The sequence below is a fragment of the Ctenocephalides felis genome, unplaced genomic scaffold (genome assembly GCF_003426905.1).
Source record: "Ctenocephalides felis isolate EL2017-DRISC unplaced genomic scaffold, ASM342690v1 CF-g0.4_SCAFFOLD_01886, whole genome shotgun sequence".
Taxonomy (NCBI): Eukaryota; Metazoa; Arthropoda; class Insecta; order Siphonaptera; family Pulicidae; genus Ctenocephalides; species Ctenocephalides felis.
Genome location: NW_020538040.1, coordinates 20,664,087 through 20,685,439, shown reverse-complemented (window position 1 = coordinate 20,685,439; position 21,353 = coordinate 20,664,087). Strand labels below are relative to the sequence as shown.

The 21,353-nt window shown below is 27.8% G+C and overlaps 1 protein-coding gene and 3 non-coding genes across 4 annotated transcripts; 3 read left to right on the top strand and 1 right to left on the bottom strand.

Moving 5' to 3' along the window:
- Positions 1–3,085: 3,085 nt before the first annotated feature.
- Trnav-cac lies at positions 3,086–3,158 on the top strand. The gene has a single exon. It is a non-coding gene; the product is annotated as a tRNA-Val (tRNA).
- Positions 3,159–3,975: 817 nt separating this feature from the next.
- On the top strand, positions 3,976–4,047 carry Trnap-cgg. The gene has a single exon. It is a non-coding gene; the product is annotated as a tRNA-Pro (tRNA).
- Positions 4,048–8,181: 4,134 nt separating this feature from the next.
- Trnav-aac lies at positions 8,182–8,254 on the top strand. The gene has a single exon. It is a non-coding gene; the product is annotated as a tRNA-Val (tRNA).
- A 4,325-nt stretch (positions 8,255–12,579) lies between these two features.
- LOC113376760 (zinc carboxypeptidase-like) lies at positions 12,580–16,578 on the bottom strand. Its single transcript, XM_026616804.1, has 9 exons — positions 16,428–16,578; positions 15,253–15,389; positions 14,213–14,288; positions 14,035–14,136; positions 13,726–13,929; positions 13,486–13,570; positions 13,168–13,370; positions 12,921–13,005; positions 12,580–12,782 (listed from the first exon to the last, which is right to left on the bottom strand). The coding sequence occupies exons 1-9, from the start codon at positions 16,575–16,577 to the stop codon at positions 12,595–12,597; spliced, it is 1,230 nt and encodes a 409-aa protein (XP_026472589.1). The 5' UTR covers position 16,578; the 3' UTR covers positions 12,580–12,594.
- Positions 16,579–21,353: the final 4,775 nt, after the last annotated feature.

The following is a 21,353-nucleotide window of genomic DNA, read 5'->3' as shown; positions in this document are numbered from 1 at the left end:
TCATTTGGTTCTGAATTTTAATTAGATAGTTGATTAAAATTAAATGCATGACGAACAATGGCTTACTTCAGTGACCTGAACAAAAATTTTGATACCTACTTTACTATATAGTAGTGTTTAAATTTATTTTATTTTTTATAAGAAAATGAGAATAGAAATTCTTCAACAGTTGATAAAATTGTTATTAAGATTATAGCACATCAAATTTTAAACCTAATTTTTGTAATTAAAATGGCCCAAAATATAGTCCAGGCCATAGACCTTCTGATTACTTTTTGATTCAATTTTCATAAAACTCGTTGAATGGTATGAATTTCAATAAAAATTATGTCAAATCGTACCTGATTCAGTTTTCTGCAAATTAAAACCAGAAGTGTTATTAACGTGGTTTTATGATGTTGCTTGAAAGATGGCAAAAGGTCATTGATCAATATGGGAAATACAATATACAAAATAAAGTTTCATGAGAAAATCATCTTTCATTTTCAAAAAAAAAAAAAAAATTAATTGCCAACCTTTTTTCGCGCATCTTTGGATAGATAATAATGATACTTTTCATAAATAAATATTTAGCACTTACTTAAAAAAGCTAATTAGATAAATTATGAAAAAAAGATCACAAAAACCATTCTACAATATCTTACAGAAAACTTGATCAAAACAGCCTAAACTGTTAGATTTCACTATCCTACAAAAAGGAAAATATTCAGCGCATGAGTTCAAATTTTGTGAAAATTGCATAAATACTTGAACTGTATATAAAAACATTTTTTTATAATTTATAATTATTTGAGTATATTTATGGACCGATTCTGCCGCACAACAAACCAATGTTATGGCTAGGCTATGTTATGAAGAACTTTCCATACTAAACATTGACAAAAGCCATGCAGTTGCTGTGCAGTTAGGCCCCTTTCTCAGGTTGTAAGATAGAAAACCTAACCTAGAAACCGCATAAATGTTAAAAAATCTAGCTTAGGTATCAGGGTCTTTCATACACAGCTTCATAACATACAAGTGACGTTGCAGTTTATGTGTAAAACGCCTGAATGCACAGCAAATACATGACATTTTGTTCATTATGATTCAGTAGCATAATGTATGGAAGTTGGAGTGTAACATGGTCTTGCCATAACATTGGTCTGTTGTGGGACGGAATCGGTCCATTAGTTGTATGTAAAATTTTATCCTGATTACCAATGTTATTTATCAGCAATCCCTAGTCTCAGGGATATCAACCTCGATATCAAGCATTATGATAATAAAATTTTACTTGAGATCGTAGATCCTAAAATAGCCTTGTGTGGGCATTGGCAACTACGTACACATATAGCTATTACATATGTATCTAAGATAATCGCATAGGAGAATGGTCAACCACTGGGTTGCTTCTCGTAAAATAGTAGGTTAAGTTTAACAAACATTTTATGACATTGTTCTTCTAGTTGATTTTTTTTTCATCTCATCGTTGCTCAAGTTTGACAAGCGGTCGATTGTTGATTTTTACATCAGTCTAAAGTCGGTTAACAATTATCACTGGAATCAATATATAGAGTAACAACATTTGCGTGCCAATAACTGTTTCTTTAATATAACTGAGTACTTTGCAGGCAATTTATTTCTTCAGAATGATAATGCATGTCGTTATGTGTATATTGTCATTATAATACGATGGAAATAGAAGTCATCATAAATGATTATGTGCATGAATGCATTCTATTGTCCGATTGCCATTAATTGCTCGGAAAACCGTTGCACTGCCACTACTAAGAAGCTTATTTCATTTTGCTGTTAATATTTTTAATGTTATTTCAATATTCTATGCGCTTTCTAACAAAATGTTGAAATACTTCGTAAGTAAATGTAATATGTAATATAAGAACAATATCACATTAACGTGTGAAAGCTTATGAATTGCCTCCACTACTTATATTATACTACCCTAACTTACTTATTTTCTTCACTTTCAATTGAGTATGTAGTTTTTTGTTATTTTTTTTCATTGTCCTCATTTCTTTCAAAGCCAAAGTCATAACACTGGTCTAAAAATTTAAAAAAAAATCAAATTTTCAAAGTATATATCCAAGAATATGTGTACAAGAAGGTTTTTCAAAATTTAAATTATTTTGGTAGATATATCTGTTTGACCACGATTATACTGTTCTGTTTTGCAAAACCTTAAGACGCGTTTTTCTCGAAACTGTTTTTTGCGATACGATATCCACTACTACTACTGGACTGATTTACTTAACAAAATTTCAGAGTTTTTTTTATAGACTTTTTTCAATATGAACTGTTCATCCTGAATTTTAATTTTTACTATTTTTAAAAAATTCGAGAATATCAAAAGTTGCAATTTTTTCGGGTTGTTGCTATTTTGTGCAAAAATATATTTTTGATTTGCGCTTCATACGACGTTATTTTAGATTAATAATATATTTATATTTTTTATTACATTAGTTGGAGGGCAAATATCATGGGCATTCGTGAGTCAAGTGGCAATTATTTGAGATCACCCCCTTCATCACGTTATGGAATTAAAACTTTGACTATTTTTGATTTTTATCTTTTTTTATACATTCTCAATATTAATTAATAACTTTAAAAAAATATAGTAAAATAATTGTTCACCATTTGTACGCCCTTTTAAAAATAGCATAAAATTCATGCATCTAGATCAGTCTTTCCCAAATAATAATATAAGTCTTTCCCGGTAATATCCAGGGGGGCAATAAGAGGCCCCTATATAAATTTTTTTTACATGTATACACTGTTTTAAATAGCGTTTTATTTGCTCTCACTGGTAAATTTTTTTAATTTAGAATGTAAGGTTACATCAACTAATATTGCACACTATAACTATTTTATTAAAATTAAAAAAAAGTTTTTTTAGAGATTATATGGGTGTAAACAATTTGGTAGGGGGGCGCTACAAAAATTTTGATCTTTAGAGGGGTCCTTGGATGAAATAAGTTTGAGAAACGCTGATCTAGAACATAATACATCCATTCATTTTTTGGCAACAAAATCGTCTGTTAAATTAAATTGAGGTATATATATCACAATTAAAGAGGGTTGTGCATCGGTTTCCGTAGTGTAGTGGTTATCACGTGTGCTTCACACGCACAAGGTCCCCGGTTCGATCCCGGGCGGAAACATAATTTTCCATTTTCAATTTTTCATTTTTTTGCTTTTCTGTAGTTATTTTGTTGCACTAGTTACATATAATAATAATAAATATAATTTTGCAATAAGACTAAATCAAAATTGCAAAATATCTCTTTTTTTGAGAATATATTAGTTATTAAATAGTAAAAAAAGCACCCTAGGCCAACGATAACGCTGTTGCATATAAATGTGTAATTTTACAGCTTTATATCGATATAAATTCAATTGTATTTATGTCAGCTCACAATTATTAACACATTTGCAATTTTATTATTCGTATAAAATTTATTTATATATTTATATATAAGATCATTATTCGTTATGTATAATAAAACAATTGAATTGATCTGTATTAATACATATAAAGTGATTAGATTAGATACTTATTGCTTATAATTTATTTAAATTTACCATTTACTTTTTTATATTTTTATATTTGATTATACCAAGAATTTTTTTGATATAATATATGATTTTTAATCAAGTCATTCACATTGCATTTCTATTTCTATTCTATAATTTATTGATATATTCATATATAAGATCATTATTCGTTATGTATAATTAAACTATTGAATTGATCTGTATTATTGCATATAAAGTGATTAGATACTTATTGCTTATATTTTATTTAAATTTACCATTAACTATTTTATATTTGATTATACCAAGAATTCTTTCGATACAATATATGATTTTTAATCAAGTCATTCACATTGCATTTCTATGTATTATTAAAAATGCAATCAATATGCATGTGCAAAAAATATGGCGAATTTGTTACCGATTAGTCTTACGTAATAGCATGGCTCGTTGGTCTAGGGGTATGATTCTCGCTTCGGGTGCGAGAGGTCCCGGGTTCAAATCCCGGACGAGCCCACTTGTCATATTTTCATCTCATTTTATTGCAATATTTTTATTCCAAAATCGTTTATTCCTGGTTTAATGCAATGAAATTAAATTAACTGTGTTTAGAAATTATGTTTTAATAATATGAGTTATATTTTATTTGATTGTTCATTATTTGTTTTTTTTTTTATTTTTGCGATCTGTTTTTTCATTAACAATATGTAGAGACTAGAAATTAGTAGTTACACCAAGTGGCGTATCTACTAGGAACATATAATATATAAATTAAAAAATAATTAAATAAATAATAATAATAAGTAATAGTAATCTATAACATAAAAATGAATCGAAAAATGTGTTGATAAGCGCATAACTCAACAACGCCTGGACCAATTTGACCAATTCTTTTTTTAAAATGTTTGTTGAAGTCCAAGGATGGTTCTTACGACGAGAAAAAATTGAATAATTGCTAGGAAAACCTAAAAACAGTCCTTTTCTTTTTCACATACAAACATTAGGATACGGAATATTTACTCAAGTCAAAGGAGCGTTTTGAGTCTAAATTTTTTTCACTGTGCTCCAATTCGTATGAAATTTTGAAATTAGGTTAATCTTACTCTCAAGTTCAGAAGTAAAAATAATTTAAACTTCTTTGCCATTTCCTGGGGGGGGGGATATCCCTCTCAGTGGTGTAATTTCATATTTTTTTCAAAATAACGTCGGATACGGATAAAAGAACTAAAAAATTGTTTTATAATGTTTTTGAAAAAAGCAAATACTCATCATTTTATTCAAAGCAGTTGTACATTTAAGATTCATATGGGTGGATGTATATACATTTCGGTATAGAGTTATAGACTGTAGTGTAAAAAAACATAATAATTTTTAACTAATTGGCAAATATCAGTATAGGTTATTAAAATTTTGAATTGTAAACATAAGTGCAGGACAACGTCTGTCGGGTCATCTAGTAGTAAATAAAAATAATAAAGCGAAAAATAATAAAATATACCAAAAGAAATGTAATTAATTTTAACTAGATAAAATGAGGTTTTCAGGTAGTTTTTGTTTCAACCTGGTGGACAATTAGACAGTACGCGACTGTCTAATTCATTTGGATGGACTTCTATTTGTTTATTTGTTTTAACTGAAAATTAACAATTAATTATGAATACCACGTTTGGCATTGCACACATAATTGTTTTATTTAGGTCGTAAATAACAATATGTAAAACTAAGACATTAAATACTGTTTTTATCAAGACCTTTTGATGAACTTTTGTAGAAATCTCTATCACTTTCTCCTCTTGTCAAACGTGTGAGCTAATTAAACTTGTGATCATTAGCGGTCTGCTACCAATTATACTGAAATGCATTCACATTTTATTTTCACGTCAAAAAGATGACTTTCAAACAGGCAGTCTTCTTACTTATATATGTACTATTCTGCATTTATTTCCTCATTTCAATGGGATTATGATTCGATAGTTTTCCTGATTTTATAGAGAACGTATATTTGAATTAACATTCATTGTGATTATAATATATCTTGTTGCACAAGCATCTAAGAATTGTCATCTCTTTGAATTATATCACGTTGTAATATAGGGTAAGGTGGGGTAGAAAGGTTCAATTATACTTTGAGAAATTATGTTATGAAAGACAAAACACATATAAAGCAAACAACTATCTGACTATGTTTAGTAAAACTCCCAGCTAATTCATCATTGCAGATTTTTTTTTTTTTTTGCTGTTTTTCAAATTTTGTCACGGTTTCTTTTTTACCCCATAGGGGGGTAAAATGGTACAGCCATGGCACGAACAGATCTAATGTCTTATTGTGAATTTCGAAGGATTAATAATAGCTACATTATTTAACCGATGCAACATATAAATTTCTTGTGTACATTTTTTACTGATATAGCACTGTGTATAACCTTGATCTGGTATTTCATCAGAAATATTCGTCAGCACTATGGAATAACTATGTATTTAATTTATCTTCTGTAAAAGTGATTTTTTTAAATAATTTACATTTTTATTTACTGTATTTTATTGTTCACACTTTTACCCGGGTAAAGATTTAGTTGGTCTTTTTTATCCAATCCATATGTAAGCTTTTATAAAGGTTAAATGAAAAAACTGTTAATTAAAGTAAACTTGAAAATTAAATCATTGATTTTGTGGTGCTCTCATACCATGGACCTGCTTTCAGGCAGACTACTATTTACTATTATTATACTTGAAAATTCTGTTATAAGGTCTCGTAAACTAAACAACAGTGCTCACAACAAAAAAAAACTAACAAGGAAGGAAAATACTTTTGTTATGGATTATAATTCATTGCCATTCTTTCTTTTGATTGCGATGTAGTAAGAATTAAACTGATACATCGTTTTTCCTCTACTTTCAAATATTGTTTTAAAAAATTCTTAACTTTACTTGTTTTTGAGATATCGGTGTTGGATCTTCTTGCCCGCGGACTTTTAAGCCTCGCTCTACCCTATGAGTTATTACTATACAGTATTTACACATAATACAGAACTTGAAAAATTTATTCAAGAATTCACTACTTTTGAAAATTCATCATTTAAATTTTTAATTTAAAAGTATAATATTTTTTTAAAAAAAACTTCGAGCTACTTCTCTAGTCCACTTGTAATTTAGCACTGCTGCAAATCTTTTTTATTTCAGTTATAACATACATTTGATTGAGATTTATCAAATTATATTTTTATTTTTCTGTGATGCAACTTCAGCTATTTATATGATAAATTATCATTTTTTGATAAGTTGCCAATTTCGCCATACACAACATTTCTCACACATTGTAGAATCAAATTATTTTGATTCTCTTCTCTCGAATGAAATGTTATAGTTATCGTTACCTGTGCGTATACGCCAACTGCCCACATGCCTTCGATAGCTCAGTTGGTAGAGCGGTGGACTGTAGAGGTTTAATTCACAGAGATCCATAGGTCACTGGTTCAAATCCGGTTCGAAGGAATCTTTTTATACTCAATTTCGATATTTTAAATCACATTTTATTAGAAATATTATAAATAATATAGATATCATAATAATATAATACATTTTAGTAATATTAAAACTTATAAAACTACTTTTTATCTACTATTTATCTATGAGGTTGGCAACTAAGTAAGTGCGGATTTTTGTTAGAAGCACGAAGAATTTTTCATCCTGAAACTGAATAATTTTATTTTGAAATCCATTGTTCATTTAGATCACTGGCTTTTTGCCATATTTCAAGAAGCACCATTAGCCCTCTTTCATAAATCTTCTGGTCTTTATTAACGAAAAACTGCATCAGGTACATTTAGATCTCATTATTGATTTTTTTTTAATTTCCGGATTTTTGTAAAGATTGAAACTTAAAGTAATCAGACGGCCAGGACTATATGGTGGATGTAGCAAAACATCTCAACCAAGCTTCAATAATTTTTGCCTAGCCTGACCAAAAATACAATCACAATTCTGTCTTTTAACGAACGCCAAAGGAAACCAACGCATTAAAAAACTTATTTTTACTAATCGATATCTAAGTTGCCTACTAACCATTAACAAAAGGTATTAGTACACTTGTACTAGGTCAGCAAGCCTAATAATTCAATTTTTAAACCATCCAAATGTAAGAGTGAAAATTGCACTTACTTACTTACCAGCCTAATGTATACTAAAAATTCAATCAATTTTTGTAATTACATCTTATAAATTTCATAAACTGATTTAATCGAATATTCGAATTAAATAAAAAATCGATCATAAAAAATATATTTATTTATATTTAAGTTCTTACCTTACCACTCGGCGTATCTATGAATATCTAATCAAAATATTGTACCGTACTTTTCATATATTGTTAACCATTTCTGCTCATTATTTCCATTAGATATCAAAATAAATGAATTTAAAAAAATTAAGTTCTTAAATACAACATTTTATCACTTTGTCTCTGAGTGGTATTGGAACAAATAAAAATCCAATTTGAAATTTAAAAATAAAATATATATGTATTTATCCTAATTAAAGTATTCACTAATTTAATCTCCTTATCAATTTGATTAGATGCATTTGAATTCTAGAATCAGGTTACTCAAATGCATCATACGGGTTACAAGTGCATATAAGGTGTCATTTAATGTAGTTTCCGTGGTGTAGTGGTTATCACATCCGCCTAACACGCGGAAGGCCCCCGGTTCGATCCCGGGCGGAAACAGATATTTTTTATTTTTGAAAAAAAATATCTGTATAAACAATTTTATTTCAATATCTTATTTTTTTAAAGAAACATTATATTTATATTTGTTTCAAGTCTTATGTATATATATTTAGTAATTTATTTGCAAAAAAAATTCTGACGCAATCAAATATAATATATTAATAATCCTGATAAGAAAAAGAGAAAGATATTGATTACTATTATATTTATATTATTATTCATATTATTAATATTTATACGTTATTTATTAATATTAACTAGGGCAGCGTTTTCCAACCTGTGGGGCGCGTTCTCTTAGGAGGGCACCAGGCTGATCTAAGGTGGGCACGAACATCTGTTTCCAGAATACTATTGTCGAAAATAACCCAACATTTTTGAAATGACAATAAAAAATAAACAAAAAATATGCATATTTTTACATGATATTGCATATTATCTGATAGATAATATCAGCTGAGTATTTATAAAATTAAAATGTTGAAAAAATAAGGGAGACGCAACAATTTTTTTTATTAGAGCAGGGGGGTGCGGTGCAAAAAGATTGGCAATCACTAAACTAGGGCCTCCGTATGAATAAATAAAATAAATATTTGAATAGTGTGATATATCTCTGTATGCACCTAATTTTTATAAAATGCAAAATTTTGTAAGAAATTCTGTACCGATTTTGAATATTGAAAACTTCTCAAAAGATAGCATTTGGGAATCTAATTAATAAATCTAAATTAATCGTGCAGATTGGTGTTTGGTAAAAATCGACCTGGCCGTTTCTTTGTATGTAATTGTTAATTTTTTCTCATAATTTTATTGAGGCTTATTTTTAGTAACTTAGAGTTAGTTATTTGATAAGAATTCAGGGTCTTATAGAACACCTTGAATTGGTATAAGCCTGTGAAAAGTGATTTGAGTATTAAAATAATATATTAAAATTATGAATAATGCGTTGCTTTCTTAAGAGATACAGAGTAAATGCCCATAATAGTATCTAGTAATTTGCTATATTACTATTTTTGTGTAAAAACATGATTGAATAACAAAAAAACTGAAAATTCTCATTTTTTCGCGCCTCCGAGAACCTCCAACCCCTTGAACTGGTGTACATTTCAGTAATGAATAAGACTTAAACTATTTTTGAAAAATAACTAGCGTGATTGTACAATAATTAGCATGTTTGCACAAAATTGAATAGACTGCAAAACTTTGAAATATTATAAGGTCCTACAACATCTTGGTTTTTCATATACATTTATATATGAACCTCATCAATTAAATCCACTATTTACACATCTAAAAGTTCTTGCAACATTCAAAATTCCACTCACTCCTAGTTTTAATAGTCTGGAATGCATAAAGGCATTTTCTTTGCTATACAAAAAAACTAGTTTTAATATATACGTATTTGTTTAACACGTTAATCGCCACGATAATATCAGAAAATTTTTCACATGAGCCATGGTAACTTTAATCTATATAATCTATAATTTAGTTAAAAATGTAAAGTAAACTTAATGTATCAAAACAAATTTTTTTTGACAATGTTCATGGAAAAACACTATTTTTTGTGTCACACGTATATGACTGAATTTTTTCTCTTTCTACCAAATCGCATATGTTTGACATGGCCCATGTAGAACTTCTTAACGTCACACACATTTGACTGACATGGCGATTAACGTGTTAATATATAATTATAGGTACTATAATACCTTATAGGTATTATTTTATGCATTCACACTTTTCACGAATTTAGTCTATTTGGTATACCATAACCATATTTTTAATTCTTCATAATTTAATTTAAACTTTCTATACCAATCTTACAGGATTCTTCAGCATTCGTATTTCGACTTGTACTATTATAAATTTACTAAATTTTACACAACGCAAATATTAAATTTTTTATTTAGTGTTCATGTACTTTACAAGTTTAATTATTTTTTTTTATAAAAATGTGCAAATTGCTATCACAAGATGTCATTAATTCTAATAGCCGTGTATATGCAAAATATGTGTTGCCGGTAACATATTAAACATATATTTCTTATGTTCTGACCCAGATTTTTAAACTATAATCGTGAGAATAGCATTGTGATTCAATATTATTAACAACGACACTTTGCACAGGGTCATTTTATTATAGTAAATAGGTACTAAAGGATATCAACATCTTGAGGTTATCATCTATTGTGGAAAAACAATATAAATTGATACGTAATTACATACTTGCGATACCTACTTCAATCAGTGCAAACTGGTGCGATTGATGATGCCATTCGCGATTTATATCGAGATAATTGATGGGAAAATATAAATTAATATATAACGATTATGCACTTATTGTAATTGATTGATTTCTATCATGAGAAGCAAGTGATAAATGACACATATTGTTAGAGATTTATGTAAATAATTGTGGTCGAACATATCTGAGAATTTATCTTTTTAATATTCAATTGTATTTTATTATTAGGTTTTATTCTAAAAGTTTCATATACACAATAAAAATTCAGAGTATTTTATTTAAAAACATAAAATACCATAAAGTATTTGTAAGTGGCATTTTCCTTAAGGCAAGTAGCATGAACTTTCCGATATGTGTAAATAATCGAGTTAATTTTTAAATGGTTATTTTTAGAAAAAAATTTTTGCTTTTCACTAAAAAGTAATCGATGCGACTTTCAAGTCATATGCTAGAGCGGGGTTTAAAGGTCCACAGGTGAAAAAAGTTTATCACCGATATCTCAAAAACAAATTAAAGAATTTTTTAAATAAAAATATTTGAAAGTAGAGGGAAAAGGATGTATAACCAGCCACCACCTTGATTATTACGACTTTGCTATCGGGAGATAAAAGAAAATGTTTGAAAATTCATAACAAAAGTATTTTCTTTCATTGTTAATTTGTTTGGCTGTGAGGACTGTTCTTTAGTTTACAAGACCTTTATATTATTTTTAAGTCTTTAATTTAATTTTTTTTATTAGATGTATTGTTATTTTTAAGTTAAATTTATCTTCTCTTTATATATCCCCTAAAAAAACTTACTCGTGAGTGGGTTAAAAAGGACCAACTGAACCTTTACTCTGGCAAAGGTGAATAAACAATACAATTTAGTAAATAAAAAGTAATTTGAGTTAAAAAGGCTATTATAGTAAATCGAATAAATAGTTATTCCAACCCCACTGATGAATATTTTTGACGGAATACCAGATCAAGGTTATTTACAGCATAATCTTTGTTAAAATTGTATCCATGAAATTTATATTTTGCATTGATTGAATAATTTAGTTATTATTTCGTAAAATCCCTTAAAATCACAAATAAGACATTGGTATTATTTGTCCCCTGACTGTCCTATATTACCCCATTTATGGGGTGAAAAAGAGCAGATGAAATTTTTTTGAAAAACCACAAAAAACACATTTCTACAATGGTGAATTAGCTGGGAGCTTTACCAAACATAGTCAGATAATTTTTCGTCCAAAATGTGTTATTATTTGTAATATATTAGGTTTGGTTTTTAAAATATAATTGCTCAAAGTCAATTGATCAAATTTTCAAAATCGTTTCAGGTTTTGTAGAGAAAACATGGATAAAAAATTTTGCATTTTATTCTAATTTTTTTCTTTATAAATTGTCAGACTTTAGCAAAAAAAAATTAGATTCTGTACACCTGTACACTTTTTATACATTGTGACATATAAAATCTATAAAATTACAATTTTGTAAGTTGTGACGTTTTTATGGACTTTTAGTAACTAATATAAATATCACTCCTCTAATTTTACTTCGTTTAATTGCTAAAGATTTTTATTTAATTTGTAAGTGTAAGTTACACGTTATTTTGATTTGTTTCATTAAGAAATTTTTTTATCGACTTTATATCTATATTCCGATAAATATTTTATTTAATTTTGCATAAAAATATATATAACCTAACTTTAAAGACTTAATTTTTATTTAAGTCTTCTATTGCAATTTTTTTTTTGCATCTATTTGTTTTGGGCTCGCGAAATTCGATAATGTTAAAGGTTCATATTTCAAGTTAAAACCGTTGATTACTTCAACGTTATTAAATTCAATTATAAATCAAAGGCATTGAAAATATATACATTTAATTAATTTAAGACATCTTTTACAGGTTTTCCACACCTAACAATGAGTTATAACGAGTAGTAAGTAGTAGGTAAAAAATTGTATCTTAGGTGAGGTATGAGTTACTGTAATAAAATGTGGAGGACAACTAATAGCAATGAAAATTTAATTTACATATTGATATATTACTACATTTTTATAACAGTAAAAATAAAATTATAATTTACATTAATATAATGTCAGTGTTAATTTTTAAAATATCCTAGATCACTGGCGGTCTGGAATAAGGAAATTAATGAATCTATAATTTCTTGGGCACATGGAATAATTTCTTTGGGGTCTAAATCATCTCTGTCTCTTAACTCATATACGAAAGTTAGTGGAACATTTTGATCTCCAAACATCCAGTCGATGCTGCTTCCAAAAGCGGCACCTAAAAAATAATTGATTCAATTTTTTAAACTGCAAAAGTTGAAAATATTTTATATAATAGAGTAATAAAATTATAAAGAAGAATATTTTATATATAGTTATAATATAATATTATTATAATAAATTTTTGTAAGCTCACTCATAGTGGAGAAAATTGAACCATGTTTGTATTCTGTGCCAAATCGTTTAGATAGAGCTTTTACTGCTGCGTCAGAAATAAGTTCCTGGTAATAAGAAAAATTGTTTGTATGGTAGTAGTTTTATAAAAATTGCTTATAATATCTCTAGAAAAAATGACAGCTTTAATCTTTAATCATATTTGATATTACATTTTATATAGATATTTTAAACGAAAATTATTTTGAGGAAATACATGAACTACTCACGTAATCTTTTACATTCTCGGCATCTTTCCAGGTGTATGCATATGGATACATCAAAACTTGTCCATAAGAATGCAATGTAAGATAAACTTTTAAGTTTTTCCCAATAGATCTTGCGAAATCGGCGTGGGCCTGGGTTTCTGGTTCCGAAAATGGTTTTGGTCCTGCATATTGCATTAAACAAGGTTCAGCTGATTGTCCAGTTCCTAAAATTTAATTACACTATATAATATTAAAGTTGAAAATGAACGTATACACACATACATATAGAAAAATTTATTTTTCAAAAAGATAACTTTATTTGGTTGGTTGTAAACTTACCAAGCCATTCATAATCATAGTTTCTATTTGGATCAGCTCCAAAGCATTCTCCGTATGGTTGACGAGTTTTTCTCCAAAATCTTTCCTGAATGGGTGAAAATTAAATATTCAACTTTAATAACACTTATTAATGATTCATTTGTCTGACTTTAACGTAACAAATAATATTTCTTTTCTGTCCAAATTTTATCAATTCAATGATAATTATTCTAATTTTTTAATTTATTTTTTATGTCTTACCGTGGTGTGGCTGTATTCGTATCCATCTGGATTAAGAATAGGAATAATGTACCAATCGTAAGAATTTGCTAGATTTTGAATTTGGGGATCTTGCGAATTCAAAAGTTCATTTATTAAATATGTTGCAGTTGAAACGCTACTCCACTCTCGAGCATGGATGCCACCATCTAACAAAACCGCCTTCTTAGTACCTCCAGTCGAAATCTGGAAAAAAATTATCACTAAATACATGAAAATATATTCAGATAAGAATATCATACCAAGTTGAGTAATTTCTCAGATCAAAGATGTTATCAATAATATCCATACCTTAATTGCCAAGATGTCGCGCCTTTCGTATGATTTTCCAATACTGAAAACTTTTGCTTTATCAGCGTGTGATGTAGCCAAACTTCTGAGCCACGCATAAGTCTGTAAAAATTGAATATTAATTTGAATAATTAATATGAATACAATTTTATTTCAAAGAATTTTTTTTGATACCTACCTCCTCTACGTTATAAAAAGTATCCCAGCCATAAGTTTTGTCTCTTCTCGTACCAACATCGACTTTATCAAGAAGTCTGATGAAAAAAGTAGTATTTTTTAATCTTGTTTATTACTAATTTTGTAGACCATAATTTATTAATAATCATGAAAAAAAAATATTTTTCAAAAACTAAAATTGCAAAGTACACCAAAATAGGATACTGATACTTCAACTGATGATTCATTACTATTTATTAAACAATAATGTTTAGTAAAACTGCAAATACACTAAAGTTGGATACTGATACTGCAAGTAAGGATTCGTTGAAATTTACTAAATTGTTCTTAAATTGCTCGGAAATTTTGAATGTTACTAAGGAGCTCTATAAATATTATTTCTGTAGTCAATTAAACTACAAAAATAGTATGTCATATCTTCAGTCTTTAGAATAATTTAAGAGCTTAATTGTCTTGTCCGCATTATAAATAAAGCATCAGGTTAGAAAAACTATTTTCTTGTTGGTCAAATATGATCCCTTACATCTATTTTTTTTTTTTTTTGAAAAATTAAATTTAAACTAAATTTAGTTTACTGGAACCCAACTATAGTTGAGTTTACTATAGAGTCGTGTTTTTAAATAAAAAAGGAAAAAAAATCAAATCTGAAAAAAGAGAGACCTAAAATATTTGTTTGCCCAGTTGGTTAAAAAGTTTAAAAAAATGCAACAAAACATAAAAGAGCATTTGAATAATCTATCATTCTTTTACTAATTATTTGTTAACAGAAAACAACTTTAGAAGTCTGCAATAAATCTGTCGAAGTGCATGGTTGTTATTACATTTATATTAATTATAAGAATGTTTATTATCACCGTTGATAAAAAAAATTAAACGTATCTTGTCTAAATTATAATGCTTATGTCTGAAATCGGAAATTTGGATCCTAGATTAATTTAAATTGAACGACATATCTATTTCAAAATTTGAGTTTGTTTTTTTATTTTTATTCTAGGTTTTTTCATTCGTAAATAACATTTAGGATTTAAAATTAGTACTCACTTCTGAACGTCATTAATATTTATTTGGAAATGTATTTTTTGGAAATCCAGTTGCTTTTCAAATTCGCCAATTTTTTGCGGTGGCACCATAATATCCACATGTTGGCCATTATTTTTTACGTATGTCCAGAAATCTAACTAATAAATAAATAAATATTACTTTATTTTTGTTATATTTAATATTTTATTACAAGAGAATCTCATATGAATGTTATTAAACAAATAAGATAACATGAAACAAAAATAATAACAAAGTTTTTGAAGGGCGTTTATCAATCTATCTCTATTTATCAAATGTATTTTTTACTACAAAACGATAGTGGAATATTTTCAAAATGATAAGCTATTATTGCAAATATTTGATTACGGTAGTGACATAATCATATAATATATATCTTATATGTATGAATTGATACTCCCTTTAAACGGTTATTCGGATTTTAATAAAATTTTTTAGAGTTTGTCGAGAAAAATTTTCAATATAATGTAGAAATAAATGGAAAAAATTGCAAAAAGCAACCTATCATTGTTTGACATTGAAAACATTTTGATACATGATCATCTGCCAAAAATGTCAACCTACTTGAAATTTGAATTTAGTTTAAGCGAGCCTAGACAATATTAGTATATAATATCCATATTCATGATTATGAATTAGAAAAATACTCCAATATTATTGTCAAAACCCAGCTGAGATGTGCCAGAAATCAAAACAATATAAGATACAATATAATGTTTGGCAGATGCAATTATATAAATTAATTAATAAATAAGATAATACGTCCAAAATCTTTTTGTATTGGTATTCATAAACATATAGTAAAATTTAGAATATATATAAACATCAATCTAATTTATCAATCTAATTTATTTAAGAACATACTAAACATGATAACAACTTTAAAATTTAGAATTGTATTATTGTTATTTTTTATATATAGAGTAAAGTTGATTTGCAAGGAAAATAATTTCAAATATATCAAATTCTATCAATGAAATTTTTACCATACAAGGAGTTCCAGGAAAAAGTGGATCAAAATAAAAAAGTTCATTATATGCATAAGTTCAAAAATTATCTTTTACTCTAGTATAATATTAGAGAAAAACGATTAACGGAGATATTCAAAGATCCATTTTGGTCATAGCATTTTTTATATAATTAATTTTTATATTTACCTGTGTATCAGTTTGCTCTAAATGACGTAGAAAATTTACTTGCTCAATTGTATTTGGAAACACTCTATAAACTTTATAATTGTCATAAGAAACCTTTTCGCTCAAAACGAGAGTAACGGCAAATGCCGCTAAAACAATTAATACTTTCATGGCTTCGAACTCTTAACTGTTTCTTAATTGCAATTATTAAGCATCTATTGATTTCATCTATATTTATACTTTGATTTCGATAATTTATTGCTATTATCTAATCTAAAATATTATCTTTTCCTGAGATTAAATGTTACTGAATAATATACATTACTGTATTTTTTCTCAAGTAGTTTCTTCCCTTGCGATAAAATGTGATCTTCACGTGTGTTAATTATTAATTGTTGATGAAGAAGTATTTATAAAGCACTTTTTTATCGATATTTATTTCTTTTTTTTTTCATTTCCATCAAATAATAAATAGTTATAATAAAGAGTAATTAAAATCTTTTTGGAAATTAAAAGTTCTAAAAATAGTGTTCTTTAGTAAATAATGATTGAAAGACAAGTTAGAAAGAATTCAATAGTACTTTTTTTTAAAAAAAATCAGGAATTATTAAATTAGCCAGAAGTTATAAATTTTCTGCGATAAATAAATAAATTTTGGATAATGAAATATTTAGATTATGTTTACTTTACTCTTATAAACCACTTCATAATTGAGTGTTGTAAGATCAGTTATGAGTAAGGACTAATTTGAACTTTTAATGAAAATTTTGAATAGTTCATGGCACGAGATAAACTTTGGTTTTATTTAATTTTTTGATATGGATTTACCAATTAAATTCGCTCAGGTATATTATACTCTTTTGTATAATGATTTTGTAGAGATAAAATTATAAATGGTACCAGTGGTAGATATTTTAAGTTTGAAGAGTGATGAGATGAAAATACAAAAAAATCACATGTTAACTCGCTAAATCAGAAGGATTTGTTCTTTTAAGTCTTCTTTTTGAAGATATTGAATTAAAGCAGGTTTTTTGCAAGTTGATTTAGATGATTATTCAATCTAATCTTGTACTTACATACAAATCTTCTGGTATTTTCTGTCACTCTATACAAATTGGAGTCTTGGTGGATGAGTCAATTTGGAATTTAATTGGGCGCTTCTAATATTTTATTGAGATTTTATTTTGTTACTTATGTGTAAGCGATATTCTATGTTCAAATTGGCTTCAGTTGTATTGACTAATTGCCAGGAGTTCAAATATGTGCTATGAAAACAAACTCCTTTTATATAAAACAATGATTATCCCAATCTGGACATACGGCATTGAGCTATGGGCGTGCGCAAGCCATTCAAATATAAAAAAATACAAGTAGCGCAACCGAAAATTTTAAGATGCATTGTGAACGCACCCTGGTATGTTACAAATGACACCCTACATAAAGACCTAAAAATAAAAAGTTTTAATGAAATGATAAAAGAAAGGAGCAAAAAATACCGCGAAAAACTAACAGGTCACCCAAACATATATTTAAAAGAGTTAAGCGAGAAATATCCCACACGAAGATTGAAAAAAAATGGCCATACGATCTTAAATAAAATGTCAAAAATAAAAAAAGAGAGATATCTCATAGGAGATAATCTCTTAAATGCATTAACATCAATAGCATATTGTCTTAAAAATGTATATTATTTTGATTGACAATAAAACTATGCAAATAAAAAAAAAATGGCTTCAAGACTACTTTATAGACCATAATCTTGTTGTAAGTTGATAATTTAGGCTTTCTTCTAACTTTTCCGACCCAATAGCCAGTATTTTTTTTGAAAAAAAAATTTCGAGCTGTAATCGTTTTGTTATGATGTTTATGATTTAACACTCTTAATTTTGTATCAAATTCGTTGTTAAGTATTCCCAATGGAGGTAACCTGAACTGTTTTTTTTTTGTAAGGGTCGCATCGTCTCGTATTCCGATACGATGGACAGTCGCCAGGCCAGGCGGACCGTCGTCTGCATGTCTTTCACACTTTCAAGTACAAATGCATTAGTAATATAAGATATTTTAATTTTTGAGCTTAATTTATATGTCTGGACTGTCTATATTGGCGTCCGATACTTTTATTTATTAGTCTGCAAAATGCCTGGAGATAATTTCAAGGAATCATCTATTAAGTCTAAGAAATCATCCCCCTTAGATGTATAAATTAATGCAACCCGCCTCTTACGGGCGGGGCTAATATTGTTAATTTAAATTTTTAATAATTTTTAGTCAGTATAAGTTTAGAGCGCAGTATAGAAACATCAACTATCTGTTGCCATTATATTCACCATATTTTCTTATAATATATATTAATTATCAAACGTCGCATTTTATTTGAATAATCACAGATCACACCAAGAGTTCTATTATACAATAGAACAAATTTAAAAGTGAAGTGTTTAGATAATTAAATCGACAACACCCTGTTAGACGTCGAAGTAAAATTTAAGCTTCGCGCCTTAACATTTGGTCCAAACGAGCCGAATATTTATCATTTGGACTTTTATAACTTTCCAAAGGACACAAATTTAATAATTTTAAGTGATCTTTTGGACGTTCAAGCAAATTAATTAACCAGCAACATACAGTCCGCTAAAATAATAATTAGTGATTTAATAATTCAAGTGATTAAATTAAATAAAATCATATATCAAATTATTAAATTGAAGTGAATAATTATTAAATTAAGATCAAATTAATAGAATGAAAGTGATTAAATTTAATAATATTACAAATAAATAAATAAAATTCAAGTTATTAAATAAAATAACATAATAAATCAAATTATCAAATTAAAGAAAAACAAAAATTCATGTTATTAAATTCAATAATAACAATAAATAAAATTATTAAAATAAATAAATCAAATAATCAGATTAAATATATGTTAACAAATAGTGAAATTAAATACAGTTAACACATAATTATTATAAAATTCGTAAAAACGTCGTGAATACAAACAAAGGAACCGTACCAGCTGATAAACATACACAGGCAGAAAACAAGTTCGAGGGTTGCACTACTTGCATAATTCAGGTACTTCCTTTAAATACCCTTTCATTATCCTTTGTTGATAGTTTTTGTCTATGATAAAAAATGGAATCGGTAAAATCATTAACAAATAAGAAACGCGGATTAAAAGCGCAGTTCATGGTGTTAGATAATGCATGTAACAAGTTAATAAATAGGACGTTGTCTGATTTAAATGTTAGGGATATAGAAGAATACTTAAATAAGTTGAACATTTTGGAGGAAAATTACGTAAATGTTATTAATAATTTAGCAAATGTCTTAGACGACGAGGAGGAAATAACTAAATTATACGACATTGATTTAATTAGTGTCTTGAATGACATCAAACGATTAACAGATAATTTCAATCAAGTAAAAAATAAAATACCTCAAACCGATTTAAGTAATAATAATATTAGAAGCGAACAAAGTCAAAGTTTCAACAATAATATAAAACTTCCGAATATCGCATTACCAACATTTGACGGTTCCTATAGTAATTGGTTACAGTTTAATGATTCGTTCACGGCATTAATTCATAATAATACCAATCTAAGCAATGCCGAAAAATTCTATTATTTAAAAACTTGCTTAAAAAATGAAGCTGCAAGCGTTATACATTCACTGCCGTCATCGTCAGCAAATTATGAGATTGCTTGGGGATTGCTTAGAGATAGGTTTGAAAATAAAAAAATAATAATAAATAACCACATTAGAAGTTTATTTAATCATTCTGAAATAAAGACAGAAGATTTTAAAATGTTAAGAATTTTAGTGGATAGCTTCAATAAAAATTTACGTTGTCTAGAAGCGTTAGGTGAGCCTGTCAATAATTGGGACTCATTAATTATGTATTTAATATTAACGAAGGTGGATTCAGCAACTCGTCGCGAATGGGAGCTATCCAACAATAAAGGTTCAGACATTTCAAAATTTTCTGATCTAGTAAAGTTCCTGGATTATAGGTGCCAGGTATTTGAATCGCTTTATTATGAAAAGCTACCAACTATCGAATCGCATAAACAAGTTTCATTAAAAAGCGATAAAGTTACCAGATCCTATGCGATCTCAAACGCATTGCAATGTGTATTATGTAAAAAAAGTCATCCATTATTTAAATGTGAAGAATTTAGAAAATTAAAAGCGAATGAAAGAATATCGCAAGTACAGCAGTTAAAAATCTGTACAAATTGCTTGAATACAAACCATCAAATAGATAATTGTTCAGTTTTAATTCGTTGCGTGGTTTGCCATGAAAAACATAATACACTATTGCATTGTGAAGAGCTAGCAAATCCGTTGATTGAATCTATACCTAGCACATCATTTGTTAGTAATGTAAATTTATCACAGGTTTTACTTTCAACAGCGGTCATTTCGGTATTAAATAAAAACAACGCATGGGTTCCTGCTAGAATCTTGTTGGACAACGGTTCACAGTCAAATTTTATAACACAGGAATTTTCAAAGAAACTTGCCTTAAAAACGGAGAAGTTAAATATGTCCGTTTCAGGTATAAGTCAGTCTTTATCAAAAATTAATAGCAAAATCGAAGTTAAGATAAAATCGAATATAAGCTCATATTCATGCAATATATCGTGTTTAATTTTAGATTCAATCGCAAGTAATATACCCGCGATTTCGTTCTCATCAAACCATTTTAAAATTCCTCCCGAAATAAAATTAGCTGATCCAAATTATAATATCAGCGGTAGGATAGATATGTTATTGGGAGCGGGTTTATTTTGGAGTTTGTTACGAAAGGGTTTTATTAAATTGAGCAAAACTAACACGATTTTGCAAAACACTGCATTGGGTTGGATAATTTCAAGCACAATCCAATCGCATCACTCGTCTAATGAAACTATTTGCAATTTTGCAATGAATTCGGTTTCT